At 47.6% G+C, this 19,229-nt stretch overlaps 7 protein-coding genes across 7 annotated transcripts; 4 read left to right on the top strand and 3 right to left on the bottom strand.

Annotated features, from left to right (window-relative positions):
* Positions 1–16: 16 nt before the first annotated feature.
* N7537_006972 (fungal specific transcription factor domain-containing protein) lies at positions 17–1,410 on the bottom strand (the record flags this gene model as incomplete). Its single annotated transcript, XM_056898029.1, has 5 exons — positions 17–205; positions 269–581; positions 644–1,113; positions 1,164–1,355; positions 1,408–1,410. 5 exons carry the CDS (start codon positions 1,408–1,410, stop codon positions 17–19), a joined length of 1,167 nt encoding a protein of 388 aa, XP_056753814.1.
* Positions 1,411–3,788: 2,378 nt separating this feature from the next.
* Positions 3,789–5,112, bottom strand: N7537_006971 (FAD-dependent oxidoreductase; the record flags this gene model as incomplete). The annotated part of the gene is made up of 2 exons (XM_056898028.1): positions 3,789–5,033; positions 5,095–5,112. 2 exons carry the CDS (start codon positions 5,110–5,112, stop codon positions 3,789–3,791), a joined length of 1,263 nt encoding a protein of 420 aa, XP_056753813.1.
* A 1,205-nt stretch (positions 5,113–6,317) lies between these two features.
* On the top strand, positions 6,318–7,127 carry N7537_006970 (uncharacterized protein; the record flags this gene model as incomplete). The annotated part of the gene is made up of 2 exons (XM_056898027.1): positions 6,318–6,673; positions 6,731–7,127. 2 exons carry the CDS (start codon positions 6,318–6,320, stop codon positions 7,125–7,127), a joined length of 753 nt encoding a protein of 250 aa, XP_056753812.1.
* A 2,313-nt stretch (positions 7,128–9,440) lies between these two features.
* Positions 9,441–12,094, top strand: N7537_006969 (FAD-dependent oxidoreductase; the record flags this gene model as incomplete). Its single annotated transcript, XM_056898026.1, has 4 exons — positions 9,441–9,742; positions 9,808–10,079; positions 10,133–10,503; positions 10,568–12,094. 4 exons carry the CDS (start codon positions 9,441–9,443, stop codon positions 12,092–12,094), a joined length of 2,472 nt encoding a protein of 823 aa, XP_056753811.1.
* Positions 12,095–12,442: 348 nt separating this feature from the next.
* On the bottom strand, positions 12,443–13,641 carry N7537_006968 (bZIP transcription factor; the record flags this gene model as incomplete). Its single annotated transcript, XM_056898025.1, has 2 exons — positions 12,443–13,519; positions 13,573–13,641. 2 exons carry the CDS (start codon positions 13,639–13,641, stop codon positions 12,443–12,445), a joined length of 1,146 nt encoding a protein of 381 aa, XP_056753810.1.
* A 586-nt stretch (positions 13,642–14,227) lies between these two features.
* Positions 14,228–17,937, top strand: pld2 (putative phospholipase D (PLD); the record flags this gene model as incomplete). Its single annotated transcript, XM_056898024.1, has 5 exons — positions 14,228–14,404; positions 14,456–14,813; positions 14,866–15,009; positions 15,063–17,194; positions 17,248–17,937. 5 exons carry the CDS (start codon positions 14,228–14,230, stop codon positions 17,935–17,937), a joined length of 3,501 nt encoding a protein of 1,166 aa, XP_056753809.1.
* Positions 17,938–18,877: 940 nt separating this feature from the next.
* On the top strand, positions 18,878–19,206 carry N7537_006966 (uncharacterized protein; the record flags this gene model as incomplete). The annotated part of the gene is made up of 2 exons (XM_056898023.1): positions 18,878–18,905; positions 18,995–19,206. 2 exons carry the CDS (start codon positions 18,878–18,880, stop codon positions 19,204–19,206), a joined length of 240 nt encoding a protein of 79 aa, XP_056753808.1.
* Between the last annotated feature and the right edge of the window lie 23 nt (positions 19,207–19,229).

Genomic DNA, 19,229 nt, shown 5'->3' with positions numbered 1-19,229 from the left:
AGCTGGTCACTGCGATCTAAGTTAAATTCACTATAGAAGCATCCAGAAAATCCGGGAGTTCGGCGGCAAATAAACTGGTCAAATCTACACCCTCCGAGAATCTGCCGTCGATTGTGAAGAAATCCCCATCAGTCGGAAAGTAAAAGGGTTCGTTGGCGGCGCCACCGTGTAGTGGATCGTGCCCTGTTGCGAGAGATTCTTCGCCCTATCAACGTGTCAGCCGTTAGCAGTTTCTATTAGCTCAATATGAGACAAGATCTTGGCTTACAGAAGCTGGCAGCCCTGGATGTGCCATTGTTTCATTTTCGTCCGGTTGACGAGAGTATGCAGTACTGGAAAATACCGTAGGTTCTGCTGTAGCGCTATTGTTCAAGCCTGAGACATAATCGCGCGCAATATGGGCAAGTTCAGATAACAGGGAGGTCGGAAACCACCCACCCGAAGAAAGCTCGAGCCGGCAAAAGTACCCGGCTGCTATACCTAATAGGGAGATATTGGTGTTGGTCTCCGGGTGATGTGGGTTATGTATCACAAAGTCGAAGAGTATGAAAATAGCCGACAATGGGACTGAAAGAAGATACCTTTTTGAATCGTAAGCAGCGTCCTTAGATATTTGCAACATTGAAAAAAAAAATGTCCTTACCATATTGGCGTGTATGTTTCCACGTCGATGTACCTCGTAAGCTCGACAATCGAACGGGAGGCGTGCAAAAGTACTTGCTCACATGGGAGTTTGCCTGTATTTGTCTCCCTGCTTGCCACGCTGAGCTTGAGTCGAGCCAGAGCAATGACAGCGCTATAGTAGTGGTAACTCAACCTAATCTTCACCGCAACGGATAGGCTATTTAAACAGCCAGATTGTTGAAGGAGTGTTCCAGGTCGGAAATCTTCGCCTACAGACTCCTTCCAGCGCTCGAGTTCACCATTAAGAGAATCAATTAGGGTCATTATTGCGATGGAAGGTACCAAGGTTGCAGTTATGGAGAAAAGCGAATCGTTTGCTTTGGACAGCACTCGACTGAAGCAACACATGGCACGCAAGTAGTCAAAGCCGCCAAATACTGCTTCTGGGATCTGAGGGATTGGTGTGCCGATATTGCTGTCGACTAAGATCTGCTCCTGTTATTTAAATCATTCTTTGATGCCGAATAGGGAATGCATACGGAATCCCTGCCACAAGCAAAGGTCTGCGTCTTTTCTAATATATAGACCACCCAGAAGGCCCTTTGGCAGAGGTCCATCTCTCCTTCCGTGTAAATGGCTCGGTTGATACCAATCGACTGCGCAATTCTGGCGCCTTCCACGGTCAACGCCTTCTCGATCTGCACATAAGATGTATTGCGAGCAAAGATGGCCTGGTAGAGATCAGCATAAGTTGAAGAGTTTGAGTCTGGATGGTTCAATTACCATGGCCGTTATAGCCTAGTTCAAATTAGTGATAATAACTTGAAGCTGTGGATGAGAGCATACCTGGACATGAATCAAAGTCTCTTTAGAGGTTATTATCTCAGGAAAAAGCCCCCATGCGACTTGGAATAACTCCCAAGGAAGGGAACAGTTCCGTTGAAAGAACTCTCCACCTTGACGTTGGCAGCCAAGTGCCAACACTGTATGGTACAATGCCGAGAAAGGAGCGCTCTCTTTGCATAACTGAGAACATCTGATATCGAGGACCTTTTGCTCGAATTCTTGTCTTTGGAGAAAGGGATACATTGGATGAACTTCTTCAAAATACGCTGGTGAAATATGGCGTTAGCGTCAAGTGTGAAACAACGTCAACGAGAGACGAACTAGTAATATATCGCTTCACTTCTTCTACCTCAATAGGATAGCTTGCCGGCGGATTGCTTGAGCTCGTCAATGCGCCTTTAGATCGTACCTCCCAATTCATCCGAGCATTGACGGAATCATTGAGCTTAGTAAAGATGGCCTGAAACTTTGCGTGGCCCAGACGTTCAGAAATGGACGCGATTCTCTTATCTGAGAAAAAAGCGATATTTGAACTCCCAACTGCGAGTTGTCAAACAACTGATACATCAAATTTAGCATTTAAATGTCAACTTACCGTGATTGTCATGAGCCTAGCCATTGAAGTGTTAATATCTTGATTCTCATAGGGGTGATAGGCGCGAACCTTTAATATGGAACCCTCATTCCGGCGCCTTCCAGTTTCTGTTCCACTTTCCAGAAGATAATCTACAAATAGTTTTCCCGGTGTAACCGAGGCAGTTGTATGCACACTGGAGGGCAAGGTTTGAATGCTAGTCTTTGTGGGAAACGGCTGGGGGGCTAGGGATATAGAACATGAAGTCCCAACTAACAATGAGACATGAGACTAGTTTTCCAATATTTTCAAGGTGAGGTACTGACCATTCAATGCGCTCACGGCATCTGACCAAGCATCAGAAATGTGTGCCCCTGATAGCTTTGCTCTCTTCTTCTTTGGCCTAAAATGACAGGGGATATTGCGCTTCTGGGAGTGGTTTAAGCGTGATGAATACAACACTGGTTGTCACTGTGAGTCTCACTTTGCAATTGTTGCAAGCGAATGCTCCACCTGCCAGTGCTGTGACAGTGTCAGTATGGATGCTTCGCGGGAAGACCGATGATGCCTACTTTCACATTTTATCTTGCGGACTTTACATTCGTTGCAAGACTTTGAAATTTTGGGTTCTTCCATTGCACTTTCCAGTTCCCTTTCGTTGAGCAATATACTGCAATCTGATGTGACAACCCTTCGGGCATGGAGTTGCCCCAGCCAACCTCCAATGGATGCCTGGGGAACTTCATTTATGACATAAGCAGCTTCTTTGCTGACATAAAAGTAATGTCACCTCGATTCAGTGAGATTCTGTAAGCACCGCACAGTTTCTGTTGGATAGCACTACCATTATATTAATGTTGATGCATGTTTTTCTTTGTTACACCCCCTCCACGAGATTCAAGAGTTTCTACAATGCCAAACCCGCAAATAGGTCAGAGGGGTATTGGTTTTGTGGACCTTAGTGATGTCTAGTCAAGACGTGGAAACTAGACATCAGTCTGTACAAGAATATACCGCAAGTGGAAGATCTAGCTACCGCAGGTCTACTTGGGGATGGTCGAATACATTTAGGCTGGGTTTTTGACAGGATGACAATCCCCAAAGAGCAGATCGCATGCTAAAAACTTCATATGAATTACTCACCCTCGGCGTCTTGTTATTTTCTTAGCTTGGTAGGTTACTTGATTTTCACATTACTTATCGAAGGCTATAGCGAGCTCGAAGCCCATCCCATTCGGAAATTCGGAATTGAACGACATGATTGCAGTGATTTAAGTTCATCCGGCGTTTCAAGGGCCCGGGCCGCCGACGTTGGGACGCCGACGTTGGGACCTCGCCTTCAAAGTTAGTCAGCATACAAGCTAGGTACCTAGTTACGTATGGTCCGAAAATGAAATACATACTAAAATTCTTAAAAAGCCCCTAAACCTCCTAACTCTAGCATGTCCCTAGATAATTTCTAATATATTGAAAGGTCATATTTTGGGGCATATGATATGAATTTCGTCCCCATTAACTAGGAAGCAAACTCCGAAACCCTCAGTTCTTGGAATATGAATGACACCTAGATTGAGTAAAATTAGCATTCGGTGCACATACCAACCATTCTTGGTTCTATCAATAAATAAAAACCTTGGACAAAAGGTCAACTCTATGCAACACTAATTTCTAAAGATATAAATCAAGGAACTACTTAGTACTAACCCCCTCCTTCCGGTTATAACATTGGTTTTTGTAGTCGACATCAAAATTGCTCTTCCTCAATATCATAGGCCAGAGGTCCTTGGCCTATTCCAAATTTATCCAGGCCAACCTTTTCAAACACCCACAGCCCTGATGAAATAGCGAGCTCATTGACCCGGAGACGCAAAGAGGTCTTCTTTTTGCGGATGTCGCCATTTCGCTCTGCGGTCTTGAGCATCTGTTCTGTTCTGGTCTTTCGTTTATACTCATATGCTTGGAGAATTTCTCCGAGGTCTTTGTAGTCCTGGGTGAGAACCTTCGAGAACAAAAAGACGTCTTCCAGTGCCATAGAAACGCCTTGGCTGGCATGAGGAGGCATCGCATGCGCGGCGTCACCAATGATAAGGCATCGCCCCTTAGACCATGGCCTGCCTGTGGGGATCTTGAAGATAGGGTAGAACTTCATCACGTCTGTCTTGCGCACGACCTCTTTCAAGGAGTTGACCCACTCTGAATTGGCGTCTCCCAAAAGGTCGAGGAATGTTGACTTCATGTTGTCAACCTCATCCTTTCCGCGCTGCTCCCATCCATCGCGAGTATCCCCCGTTGTAGGGATGGCAATCTCGCGCGAGAAGAACCAATAAACCATATCACGAGCAGTTGTAGTAGGACTGATCCCGAACATCCCGTCCGATGTCAACGTCGCGTGAAGGGCGTCCAGCGACGAAGCAGCAGGGGGAAGTTTAGATGTTGGAACCAGAGAGAAGACGTTTGAGATTCCGGAGTACTGTGGCGTACAGTCAGGGTCCACATATAGCTTGCGTACGGCGGAGTGAATGCCATCACAGCCTAGGAGGAAGTCTCCGGTGTCGCTTGTGCCATCCGAGAAGAACACGGTGACTTGATCGTTCTTTTCTTCTATTTTGGTGAGACGCTTGTTGAAATAGACGGGTATTTCTGCTTTGTTGGCGGCACCGAGGAACACATCCATCAAGTCTGTTCTACGAATCCTCAAGTACCCAAACCCAGTCTGCTGCCTGCTCCAGGATGCCATGTCCAAATGGCCCATATTGTCGCCTTTGAGAGAATGAAAATTGAGCATCGATGTCTCCGACCCTTTGGCCATCATCGAATCACTGAGTCCCATACGCTGCAGTAGCCTTAGGCCATTGGATGGAATGCCTATAGCTCCTCCGAGTGTGGTTGGCTCGCTGCGAACCTCGTAGACAGCACACGAGATTTGATTCTTCTGTTTTAGATGCAAGGCTGCGGCCACTCCCGCCGGACCCCCACCAATGATAATTACCTACAATGTAAGACATATCAGTTTCCGCTCATTTCAAGTGTATCTTAGCAACTGAATGTACCTTTTGGATGCTCTTCATTCCGGCTGTGAATAACATTCGATATTCCTGCACATAAAATTCAAGGCATAGAAATCCTGCAAGTTGCAAGAGAGTACTATATGAAAGATAATGAAATGCGCATACCTAGGTAGTACTTTCATATTCCGGCGTTCCGGAGTTTCGGGTTTTTGTCTCGGCCAAAGTGGGCATTCCATCCACGGTGTATTCGCTCTGTTACTTGCGAAACTCCGGACCTCGGTACTGATCACCTTCGTCCGTATTGGGGTCCTGATCGCCATGAACGTGATAAGTTAAAGAGAACCCTACTAAACTCTTTGCATTACTGTAGGGTAAAAAGTGATTTTGGAAGACCTATAGAAGACTCTTAAGTGTTGACTAGTCCCTTTCTCTATACTCCGTACTTCGTGTCCTTTGTTGAATGCGCTCGTTTATTAAAGAACTGGTTGGTAAATATTTAATATTTATATCTTCCCTCTTTTTATCTCAGATACAATAAAAGGTCCTGCGCCTTGCTGGTTAAATTCAAAATCATAAAGCTTACTGTGCGGATCATCGCCTCTTAACAAATGATCAGCTCTCCACATGCGTACCCAAATCCACTATAAAACTACGGTAGCCCCATATTCTTCGGAGAATTTTTGCAAATATTATAAAATCAGGTAACATATAGATTGTTCTAGTTCACGTTTAAGCTTTAAACTGCACAGTCCTATCCGGCACCAGACAACCAGTTGCCCGGCTATCTCGGTCCGTCGTATCCAATTTGCTGCCAAGACCAGAGATCTTCCTCAACTCGTGGGGATTAGTTTCATATTAGAAAACCCTTCATGGGGATGTCTCGGTTGGAAATTAACCCGAAGGGTCATGGGCCCCAGACACCAACCGCGAAGATCCTTTCCCAACACCCGGGCTAATAGGTACGCATCCATCTTTAAGAGGCAAGAGCAGCGATGGACCATTAAGCTGTTGGTATTATCCAGTCCGGAGTCCGAACCAAAAGATGGTGGCATGATAATAGACAGGAGCAGTGTATACTCTATACGGAACGTCGGCCCACAATTCCAGGCGAAGCTTTTCATCGAAAGAGATTGTGATTGACAAGAAGTGACCGGTATATAAGTGATTGACAGCCCACGACCCTAAAACACATTTCATTCCATTTCTTAACATCAACAACCTGCACTACTATTCTCTTTCTTTTAGCCGATTAGCTCCTGATCAAAATGAAGTGCTTCGCTCCTATATCCATTTTCTCCCTGGCGCTGGCCGCCGTAGGCAATGCCGCAAGCGCCTCTTCCTCCCAGGCCCTCACCAAGCGCGCCGACTTCTGTGACCAGTACGGTACTGTCGAGCAGGGCAGCTACAAAGTGTACAACAATATCTGGGGCCAGCAGTACGACCAAGGAGGCAAACAGTGCACCGGCATCGACTCCCTAGCCGGCAACACAATCGCCTGGCACACCTCATGGTCGTGGGGCGGCGCCTCGACCCAGGTCAAGAGCTACCCTAGTGTCGGTCTCAATTTCACTGCCAAGCAGCTGAGCACCGTCAGCAGCATCAAGTCCAGCTGGAAGTGGAGGTATGTGAAGCATACACCATAGTCTTGGAGCTAAACTAACCGAATATTCTCACTTAGCTACTCTAATACCGACGTGGTTGCTGACGTCGCCTATGACATGTTCCTCAGCTCCACTGCCGACGGAAGCGAGGAGTATGAGATCATGGTCTGGCTCGCTGCTCTAGGTAATGCCGGCCCGATCTCCTCCACCGGCTCTTCCATTGGCTCTGTCACCATCAACGGAATCCCATTCAAGGTTTGGTCTGGGCCCAACGGCAAGATGACCGTTTACAACTTCGTTGCCGAGTCTACCGTGAATAACTTCTCTGGTGATATGCTCGAGTACTTCACCTACCTTATCAAGAACCAGGGCCCCAGCTCCAGCTTGTACCTGATAGATGTTCAGGCTGGTACTGAGCCCTTCACTGGCAAGGCTGACATGAAGACCTCTGCATTCTCCGTTGAGGTTGTTTAAGTGGAATCCAAGAGCACACATTGGGGTATTTGGGTTTAAGAAGACCGTTTGCGTAATGGGCTTCACTCAGATAGCTGTTTTTCCTATATCCTAACAGTCCCGGGATTAGGCTTGGCACTTCTGGCAATACATTCTTTATATCCTCCACTAGTCCTTGTGCCTTACCTGGTTGATAGGCCCTCACATGAATACCGCCGTACAAGCTACTTCTATAGAAAAGAGCTTATAGCTTAGATAGTACGACCGACAGTTATATCATCTTTGTAGAATACTTCCATCTGTACCATTTCAAAAGAGACGAGGAATCCTATATGAAGACTCAACTAGCATGGAATATTTGGTTAGGATGTTGGATCCGGGGTTGAGGAGCAAATAATATACAAAGGAAATGCTACAAAATCTCGCTAGACCAAAATGGTACTCTGAATCAATAGAAACACACCCAGCAATGATATCCTCCGTATAGTTTTCTGTATATTTGGTGGCGAGGGCAGCCCAATCGTTCATAGGAAGGCTTAGATCCACCGGAAACGACACATAAAACCTCTGCCGATGGTGCACGGCAATACCTTTAGTCATTTCAAACAATTCGTTTTGAAGACGTTGACTCACGATATCCATCAAGCCCTCATCGGAGAGCTCGACTTCATGGGCTAGAAATTCTACTGACACCCACCAGGTATATCCGGTAGAGGAGGTGTGACTCTCAAAGATAGGTAGGCCATCTTAGGTGAATATTACATGAGTAGAAGACATGGCTTTTATGATAGTAAGGAAGTCTAGGGGTCAGGTTTCTAGGTTATCTGAATAGAGCAATATAATTTCATAGGGGTTGTTACAATAATTTTATAAATTAGTTTATTCTTTGCTATTCGTTCAAACAATGATTTAAACCTGGTCTATAGGATCTTCCAGTCTTCACCGGTTTTACTATAACGGACTTGTTACAAAAACTGTGTGTCAGGCTTTCAATGCCAACGGCCTCTTGGTAAAGGTGTTTGATTAAATTGATATTTATTGAATACACAAAGCCTTTATATTAGTTGTTGCAGAACAAAGAGCACATGAAAGAAGAACATCTGAATCGTAATCACCGCTTATCGCTTATATATAAAAGAGGACTAATCCTATTGTAGGATTGATCAACCGCTGTCGGACTCATTAACTGTGCTCACCATGGAAAAAAGGTCAGCCACAGATGTCTTCATGAGCATCTTACCCGAAGACGCACTGGAGATTGGAGGCAGTAGGAAAACCACTGTATCTCGTAGCTATCCCCTCCCAGCCACCGTTCGTCGCATTTGGTTCTACACCACCTCTCCGTTACAATATATTGAGTATGTGGTGTGTATATCATACAATGAGGCCGAATCCAACATAAGCAACAAGAAAGCCACATATAGCTATAACCTTCGCCAGGTATGGATGTTGAAGCAGCCTATTTACCTGCATCAGGCTATTATTGAGCGCGGTATACTGAAATATCCTCCGAGAAGGTACTGTTGGGCGACCGAGAGTTTCTTAAAAGGCTGTCCTTTCTATGAACAATATCCAGTGAGTAGTCCGAAGGAAATCATATGGTAAAGAGGACAATACAGCAATTCCTTACTTTGTCGGATTCAGAGAGTGAACAATGTACGAAGTACTCTTATTACCAAACACCAAATGACGTATGAAAGTAAGCCAGCCGTTTGACTCAGCCCCCTCAGTTCTTTCTGACTAGATTATTGTAGAAATATAGATCGTCAATATCTGTGTCCAATAGAATCAAATGTCAAATACGGGTATTACCAAGGTATACCCCAATCATCATGTGAATGTATAACGTCTAGTTATCATTACCGCACAGATTGTTGAAATAGCCCATTTTCATCATTTTAGAGTTCTCAACATCGGTCACCTATCCATACATTGTTGATATACCAGGTTTCTGTCAGTCCTCAACATCGGTCATCCATACCATACACTGTTCGTACCACAGATTTCTGTCATAAGATATGTCACATACTATGTCACATAGTGGATCTACCCGTGGCCCGAATTAGTTCCGACCACGCCTATTGGTCTGATTATTGATCATTCAATGAATTCATCCGGCTCGCAGGTTGATCAATGATCACCTTGGGGTTTCCCTCCGATTTAGGCAGTTGGGTAGGTGTTTGAAAGGCCCGGCTATCTATTATTGGTTAGTTCGGAGGATTTCAGGGGCGCAGCAAGAAGTAGGCCCGTTTATATATAAATTGCGGTCCAGCATATCAATCAATGCATCTATCATTTTTTTAAACCTCTCATGACCAGACTGGCAAAGACAACATGGACCAAAAACCATTTAAAGTCGTCATTGTGGGTGGCAGCATTGCGGGGCTTTCGCTAGCCTTGATGCTGGAAAGAAATGGCATCGATTTCGTTATCCTCGAAGCATACGGCAGCATTGCACCCCAGGTCGGGGCTAGTTTTGGCGTTTTACCCAACGGCTTACGCATCCTCGACCAGCTGGGTTGTTATGAGTCAGTTCTAAAGATGGCGGAATACCCTGTCGACACACTTCAATTCCGTGATTCCCAAGGACAAGTATTCTGGACATTCGATAATTTCGAAGGGACGTCAATCGGAAGGTCTGTCGCCATTCGATTTTATATGCCAATATTGAAGTAGCAGAACCAACTGACAGTACCTTCAGTCATGGTTATCCTGTCGTATTCCTCGATCGCCGGATGTTGATAGAAATCCTCTATGAAAAGATCCAGGATAAGTCAAAAGTGATCACCTCTCAGCGGGTGCAGAGTATTGAGAATGGTACTTCGAGTGCCACAGTTACCACAACGACTGGTGAAACCTACATCGGAAATATCGTGGTCGGAGCAGATGGGATCCATTCCAAAGTGCGTCAAGAAATGTGGAAAGCGGCCGAAAAGATAGATCCCACGTGGGTTGATCCCACAGAGAGATCTGGTATGAAACTTCAACCTAAAGACTTGAAAATTATCAGCTAACTCTTGTGAAAGCACTACCTGCAACTTACGCATGCCTCTTCGGCATTTCCAAAGGTGTAAAGGGAATCGAGAAAGGCACTTTGAGCTCGGTGTTCAATGAGCATTACTCGTATCTTGTTCCCAGCGGACCCGGAGACCTCACTTACTGGTTTCTCGTGCGGAATATGGGAAAGACGTACTATGGTGCAGATATCCCTCGGTTCACCAAGGAGGAGGAGGAAGCATTTGCAGCAGAACATTTCGACGACCAGATCACTCCTACACTGAAGTTTGCCGATCTGTACAAGAGTAAAATTGCCTCGGCATACTCCAGCTTGCCAGAATACGTTTATAAAAGATGGCATTTCCAGAGAATTATTACTACTGGCGATGCCACTCACAAGGTGAGACCACCTGCCAACCCGAGAACAAGATCATGCGAAGACTGACCAATGTTCTGTCCAATAGTTTGAACCTTTGACAGGCCAGGGAGGCAATAATGCAATGGAAACCGCTGCATCCCTTACGAATCATCTAGTTGCGGCCCTCAGAAACTGCCAGTCAGGCACGCTGTCGTCGGCAGACATTTCCAAAGTCTTTGAGAGCGTTCAACAGCAGCGTGAAAAACGTGCGTGGGCCTTGGTCAAAGCATCCCATGCTCGGCAACGTCTCGAGTGCCAGGAAACGCCCTTGTTGAAGTTCATAGGAAGGTACGTGGTGCCACGCTTTCCGAAATCCGTTCACCTCGGCAAATGGGTCAACACGTATGCTCCCGCAGTGTCCTTAGACATGCTTCAGCTACCACACAAGCCTCGAGAAATTGCATATTTCGATGAGCGCTTTAGAACACCGTCATCTCGGGGTGTGGTAAGCATCTTGTTGTACGCTGCATACTTCCTCTTGGCCTGGTTAGGATATCGCCAGTTGTCGACAGCACTCAGAGCGAATGGAACAATGGGCTTGGTCCGTCAGGCAATCAAGGGCCAGTCGGTTCCACTCCCAGGAGGAGTTGAAGCTCCCCTTCGCCAGGTGTACACAGGGCTTGGAGCTGTTGACCTCATTTTGAATGTCATCGTAACGATATTCCTGCCTGCGGTCGCCAACTTCTCTACACCGGAGCAGCCATTGCAAGTTCTGTATTTTCTGGCTTCAATGATGCCGATTATCGCTATCTGGACTGTTGAAGGGTTCAGACCAAGGAACAAATGGACTCTTCTTGCAGCTCCGAGTTTGTGGGCAGTTCTGTATCAGTTGCGTGGAATTGGGCTGATTGCACCGCTCTATTACGCAGCGAGCACCTATATTTCCTCTGGAATAGTATACTTCTCCCCAAGTACCCGCACGCTTCCTGAGTCCACCGCTCGAGCGTTACTGCCTGCGATGATATTGGGATTCGCCGTGCCCACAATCATGCTGTTCTTCCCATTGGCTGATAGCCTGATCACGCGACAAATCTTCATTGCGCTGTGGCAGCCCGCTCCGATATATGTGGTTATCTTGACTCAGATATTCTCCCGCATCATCAAATCGATCGGTTCGAGCACACTTGCCAAGACCAATACCGCTGCCACGGAGAGCAGATCTGACGGTGACATCCCACACTTGAAAACCCTCTACACTGTGGTCGGCGGTGTATCTGCTTGTTTCCATGTGGCCTTGTTGCTGAGCTGGGCTGCTTTGGGGACAAACTTTGTCACTAGGGCATTCATCCCATCGGCCGCCTTCGCACAGGTGACGACAATTGCAGACGGTGTCTTCATATTTTTCCAGAATGACTTCCTGCTTGTTGCAGCGGCATCTCTCCTGTGGTGCTTAGCTAGCGTGTGGGATCTGTACCGCCTTGGGGTTTCTAATGTCTCCTGGCAGGTGACACTGGCTAGTTTGATTCTAGGCTCCGTGGTAATCGGACCAGGTGCAACTATAGCAGCTGTGTGGTATTGGCGGGAGGAGGCTATGAGTCAGACATCTTTCCGTCGTCATGGTCCGGGTCTTTAGCTCAATCGAGAGTACTTGGTGCCACAATGTTGGCGTCGAAGGGATGTAGGATCAGCGAAGAGAGGCCATAGCAAACTGCTAAGGCTTGGGTAAAACAGGGCGAGATAGCTAGTTCTGAACGAGATTGTGTCTGATTCATCGGGCTTTTGTGTGTGGATATAAATTAAATGGGGTATTGTGATGCTCCGCATGTTGAAAGACATAAATGCACACCAGGCTACACTGGAGAGCCAGTAACTCCAACTGAGATCCACCTGACATTGTGGGATACTACCCTCTCGATATCAGATCGGCGAAAACCAGCCACACAGCCCAGAGAGACTGGAAGCTGGCTCAGTCCTGGCTATGTTAGCTCTTATCATTATATTCTGCATCGGAAATAAGAGCAAATAATAGTGTAAGCGTACGGTTGATCAACTTATACTCGTCGATGACCATCATCATACCATCCGGTAATTGGCCATGGGGGGCCTCTAAGTTCGAAGGCCTAGCGCCTGAACTAGAGGAATAAGATATCATAAGGGTGGACGAAGGAAACTCGCCTACGCCGATTCCTCGGTTGAGCAGGTATCTCTCGACATCATGCACATCAAACCAGTCTTCGTCTGCAGGAAGATAAGTCACGCCATTTGTTGTTTGGAAGTGGGCGAAGCTATCTGAAAAGTCGTCACTAGAAGGTTGTAAAAAGTGTGTTCCTGCACCACCGAGGCTGATATATGGAAATCGAGCATCGATGATAGGATGGCAAGGTTCCGCGTTGACGACGCGTGCGAAATAATCTCGGATCTCTGCTCGTGGCATTCTTTGTAGCAGTAATCCAAACTCCCACATATCTTCATCTTTATATGAGGGATTTGACAGAAACCGATGGCCACTTTCAGCGCAAGCGCGATAAAGTCGTTGGGTGAAGGGTGTGGTTGCATATTGGATGGTGTGTGTTTCAGTAATAGATGGTGCCACAGGAATGGGAACCAAATCATTCGATTGGTTACCCAGGGCCTGCATATTAGTCGATGGAATTATGGCAGCCGACGAACCCAAAAACAATTTCCAGAAGTCAGACTCCAAAGTGTGGTCTTTTAATCTGCCCATTGGCACCTCGGATGCGACCTGCGCATGGGGTTTCTTGACGACAGCTTGTAATGGTTCTAGAGATTGCTTATTTGGGGACTCCTGAAAGCGAATATCGGCTTGCTTTAAATGGGACACTATATCATCCCGCAACAACTCAACTGTCCGGAAAAGTTCAGGTTGAGACAACTGCGACCCATTCCGGATCACCTGGAAATCGAATGTGTGCATGGTCTGGCTCAAATGGTTAAACACATCTTCCAATTGCTCTACGCGAGCTTTCAGCGAAGAGAGCTGGGACTGTTGGCGAGATCGATATGCCTGTTGCGCTTCGCGGACCTGGGCGCGTCGCGTCTGTGCCAGGGTGAGACCAAGTTATTATCTTTAGTTGCAGGAAGGGGCCTCACGGATTTGGCATCTTCAGCTGGTTTTCGGGGTCGCCCAAGAGAGCTTTTTTTTACTTGCACTGTGGGCATTGCAGTCCAATTTGAGGATATGGAGGTTCACCAGTCAACCTCAGGAGAAAGATTCCTGGTTTCCACATGTCAGAAATGCCAAGCCCGCATTCCCGGAAGTACTTGGCCTGATGTTTGAACTTCATTAGTATTTTACGTAGGGATTCTTGATGGTTTTATATGTATATATAGCTCTCTGCTCTCTTTTGGCTTTTCGTTTTTTTTTTACTATCAAATAGGACATGATTTAGAAGTAAAAACATGTGTTGGTATATATCTACGGATCCTCTGTTGTACTCAGTCGAAATGGCACATAGTATAAAGTATACATTTACCACTGTCTCACCTATTATATTTCCTAGACCTAATAATATCCTAGGAATATCCCAACTTGGGAAGATAATCGTGTCAGCTTACGGAGTACATGTACACCGCCACATTCACCACGTTCCCATCGTGGCTGGGGGTAGCGGGGCCCTTCATCGGATTTAAAACATTCACACCCCGCTCTGCAGGCATCTTTGTTTCTGAACTTTTCTGGCTTTCTTTCGTTCCATTCAACGTTCTTTGCTGTGTTTTATCTACAAAACTACTCTGGACCGTCAGAATGTCTAAGCAGGATGATCTGGCCTATGGTGGTTACTACCAGGGTGCGGAACGTGGTTCCGGAGACGGATCCCGCGGTCTAGGCGATACCTTCAAGAAGCTTCGCGACACCTACAAGACCCACGGATCCTCACAGGGCCAGGCGAACCAGACATACAACCCAAGTGGTTATCAGGGCGTAGGCTTTACCATCTCTCAGCCTCCACATTCACTAACCGGTTCGCTACAGCAGAGTTACCCGACCCAGACCGAACCGCAATACACCCAAAACACAAGCGGGCAGCAGCAAAACCCGAACTATCACGGAAAGCCTCAAAAGGAAGACAAACTGTCCGGTTTCTTGGGAAAACTACAAGGTACTGTGACCGAGCTTGGTTCCGAATTTGCCCAGAAGATTGGTACCACCATCGATCCACAGGCGTATGCCGAGTATGGTCCCACCAAGCCCAACACAGAGCATCGATTTGGTAGCTTCGCTCCTCCCCGGGAACATAACGATGCCAAGTGGTATGTGGACGGATGTAGCTATTTCTGGGCTGTGTCGCGAGCCCTGGAAAATGCCCGAGAGTCGGTTTGGATTCTGGACTGTGAGTTTTAATCTTCCCCGGATTTTCATTGTATGCGGCTAACTTGACGTAGGGTGGTTATCTCCCGAACTTTATTTGAGAAGGCCACCGGCGAAGAATGAACAGTACCGATTGGATCGCATGCTGCAAGCTGCAGCCCAGCGGGGCGTGCGCGTCAATGTCATCGTTTATAAGGAGGTTACGCAGGCGCTCACTCGTATGTCTACAATCCTTAAACATTGAAAGGAACTCAATTAACATTCCCTGCAGTCTCTTCGTCTCACACCAAACATGCCCTAGAAAATTTGCACCCCAATATCGCTGTCTTCCGTCACCCTGACCACCTACCTGATCGCCAAGAGATGGCAGCTTCCATTGCGTCGACCTTCCAGAATATGTCACTTGACTCAGCAAGTTTGAGTAAGATGTCAAAGGATACACTGAAGGGACTGTACGGAATGAACGATGATGTCATTCTGTATTGGGCTCATCACGAGAAACTTTGTTTGATCGATGGTCGGGTTGCATTCATGGGTGGTTTGGACATGTGCTTCGGTCGCTGGGACACAAACCAACACGAGCTATCGGATCTACATCCCTCGGATGTGAGCCAAACCCTGTTCCCTGGCCAGGACTACAATAATTCTCGCGTCCTTGATTTCCAAGATGTCGTTCACTGGGAGAATAACCAGCTGGATAGAAAGACCATGTCTCGGATGGGATGGTCTGATATATCCGTGAGCTTGCACGGTGCAGCCGTGGAAGATTTGCGGCGTCACTTTGTGGAGCGATGGAACTTCATCTATGATTTGAAATACAAGGTTCGCAGTGATACTAGATACGCGAGACTGGCACTCCATGGAAGGCCCGCTTCCTCGACTGGCCCCTCGACTGGCCAACAGCAGGCCAGTTCTCCGCAGCCCAACCTGTACCCGTCGGGACAGGCAAGCCCACAGGGTCAGCCACCTGCGCCATCCTGGCAGCAGAAGCCTAGTGGAGTCACATCGCCTACCTACCCGCCGCCACCAGGTCAGACATCGAGTCCGTCGCAGCCACAGTCCCAGCCTCAGCATCAACAATCTGCCGAAGCATATCAGCCTTACAGCAGTGCCAGCGCTTCAAATTATCCACCACCGTCGGCTCAGACCTCAAACCAGCAACAATATCAACAGCAGAACACGCCTACCTCGTACCAACCTGGGAATACTTCAACCTATCCCCCACCGCCAAGCCAAAGCCCTCTAGGCTCTCAATCTCAGTCAGCTCAGTCCCTGAGTCATGATACAAGCCAGTATAGCTACACTGGAAGCTCATTCCCTCCTCCTCCGCCTGGGCCCCCTCCAGCGCAGTCCACTGCCAACACCTCGTATCAGCCATATCAACCGGCCCAGCAACAGGAGCAGAAACCCTACTTCCCGCCCCCACCAGGCCAGGAAACATCCCACTCCAATACCCGGGGGGTTAATGACTACCAGCATGAAGGGGATCGCGAGCGAGGTTCTTTGGCGCCCCGTCGCTTCCGAGAGGACCTGACGCAATATGGCAGTTCCCTTCGTGGTCAGCTCGCGGGACAAATTCACCAATACCAGGATCGACTGACCACATATGGCCGCCCTTCTTCCTCGCAAAGCCGAGGGAATATGTCATGCCAGATTGTACGCAGCTGTGCGAAATGGAGCAACGGCAGCCCGCTTGAGCATTCAATTGCCGACGCATATTGTGCCATCATCCGAAACAGTGAGCACTTTGTCTACATCGAAAACCAGTTCTTTATCACTGCGACCGGTGATTCGCAGCGTCCAGTGAAAAATCAGATTGGTGCCGCAATCGTGGAGAGGATTTTACGTGCTGCCCGTGCTGGTCAGAAATATAAGATTATCGTGGTAATTCCATCCGTTCCCTGCTTTGCCGGTGATTTGCGAGACGATGAGACACTCGGAACACGCGCCATTATGGAGTTCCAGTACAACTCCATCAACCGCGGAGGTCACAGTATCATGGAGATGATTGCCAAGGAAGGCTTTAATCCCATGGAGTACATCCGTTTCTACAACCTTCGCAATTATGATCGGATTAACAACGGTAGTATGATGGCTGCAGCTGAACAGCAGAGTGGTGTCAACTACGAGGATGCCCGCAGGCAGTACGATATGAATACTGCAGGCCCTGGTGGATACGCTCCGAGCACTACCCGTAGTGCTTTTGACACGTCTGCACCGTTCGAGAAGTACCAGCAGGCTGCACACCAGGTACAGGGCGGCCATGCTTCCTCGAACCGGTGGGACAGTGTCAGCGAGTGTTACATGCTTGGCGGAGAGGATATTCGCAAAGTGCCGTGGGATGGACATCCCGATGCTGAAATTAATGCGTTTGTGAGCGAAGAGCTTTATGTTCACTCCAAGGTTCGTTTCCTCCCAAAGTCAATAATGATCCAGCCCTCTAACAAAAGCATTAGGTGATGATCGCCGACGATCGTGTGGTTGTTTGCGGATCCGCAAATCTGAACGACCGTTCTCAACTGGGTGACCATGACTCTGAGATCGCAGTCATTATTGAGGATTTCACACCCGTGGCATCCAGCATGAATGGCAAGCCATGGACAGCCAGTCGTTTTGCTTCATCTCTCCGCCGCCAGCTGTTCCGGAAGCACCTGGGTCTTTTGCCACCGCAAGACTATCAACGACCGGATGCGAACTTCGAGCCCGTGGGGGTTCCCAACCAATTCGACTTTGACTGTCCTGAGAGCAAGGTTGTTGCTGATCCCCTTTCCGACACTGCCCAGAGTCTTTGGAACTCGCGGGCACACACAAACAGCGAGGTCTTCCGGAAGGTATTCCACGCCGTTCCGGACGATTCAGTCCGCAACTGGGCTGAGTACAAGGAGTTCTATGAGTACTATTTCCACAAGACCGAGAAGAGGGCCGGTGAAGGCATGGAAGGATCGGTACGTCCGGCACGATTCCAATGGGGCCACGTTGTGAGCGATGACTTTGCGCCTGGCGCAGAGGGGGCGAAACAGGTCAAAGAGCTTCTCAGCCAAGTTAAGGGTACTCTGGTTGAGATGCCTTTGATGTTCTTGATTGAGGAGGATATCGCCAAGGAGGGATTGACTTTGAATGACTTGACCGAGCCACTCTACACCTGAGGGGGAGATTGCATTTGCCAAGTTGGGACTGTTATTATTGATCATCTTGTTTATTTCTGAACTCGAGCATTTCTATTAGCTAAATCTTTGTACATCAGCGAAGTATATGTTCTTTGTTTTGGTAGCGATGCTATTCGGGGAGCACTACTCTCTTTCATGTCCCCGAGGGAGAATGACACCGATGCTCAACACTGTGCAATCAAACCTATGATCTGAAAATTGTCTGATGCCAAGCCTGGGATTATATTGTTCTTGAAGAACAATACTAAGTGGAATGTGATTGTAGCGAGTGGTCAATCTCAGTGTCCTTTGTTCGCGACGCCATCCCCATTGGGCGAAATCAAACACATACTCCGAAATGTTCTTTTACCCTTTGAGACCCCGACTTAATATTGTTCTTGCTCTCATGAAAGACTCATGAATGTGCTAACTACACGTGCCTAGAACAGGGTGCTCCTCGGCCATCTCTATGTCGTTCCTTCATGAAAGACAACCCCGGCCTAACCACTCATCCCTCGGAGGATATGTGATGCAGTCAATATCAACGTCCCTCGATCGATGCACTGACTGCATATCAAAACAAAGAGAAAATTCCCGAGGCAACAACTCCTGCATTCATGAACCCGAGAACAATATCAAACGGCTCCGCAATGGACATCAACCGCAATCCCAATCCCATGCATTCTTGATTGATTCTACGCCTTCGCCAATGCCCAGCGCATTCAAGCCAGCAATTCAATGTGACCTTTCCATTGACTTCCATTCCCCAGGTGTGATATCGATCATATTGATAGTCCGAAAAATAGTCCCTCTCGAATATAAATACCAGCTTGCACATCGAGTTTCAATTATTTTCTCCACCACCCGCTCACACTTCGATCATTCAAAACAATCTTTCAATCCTTTCAAGCTCCCGCCTTTTAAGCTCTTCTCAGTCGAAATGTCTCGCGCTCAGGTCCAGAAGCAATGTGAGTACCTTGCCTCCAAAGCATATACACTGCTTCATCATATCTCTTATACATCCATATACTAACATGTCATCTATCATCTCTAATAGCTCCTGGCGGCGGCTGCGTCATCATGAAATCCCCCGGTGGTGGCTGTGTTGTCATGAAGTCTCCCATTCCCAACGGCTGCGTCGTCACTCGTACCCCCGGAGCCGGCTGCGACATCATGAAGCGGTCTCCCGGCGGTGGCTGTGTCGTCATGAAGTCTCCCGGTGGCGGCTGCGTCGTCATGAACCGTGAGCAACAACTGCTCTCCGAATAAAGATTGATATACTAACATGTCTC

This window comes from Penicillium hordei (assembly GCF_028827395.1).
Source record: "Penicillium hordei strain IBT 12815 chromosome Unknown utg000003l_segment0_segment0, whole genome shotgun sequence".
Classification (NCBI taxonomy): Eukaryota; Fungi; Ascomycota; class Eurotiomycetes; order Eurotiales; family Aspergillaceae; genus Penicillium; species Penicillium hordei.
This window is presented reverse-complemented; position numbering and strand designations above follow the sequence as displayed.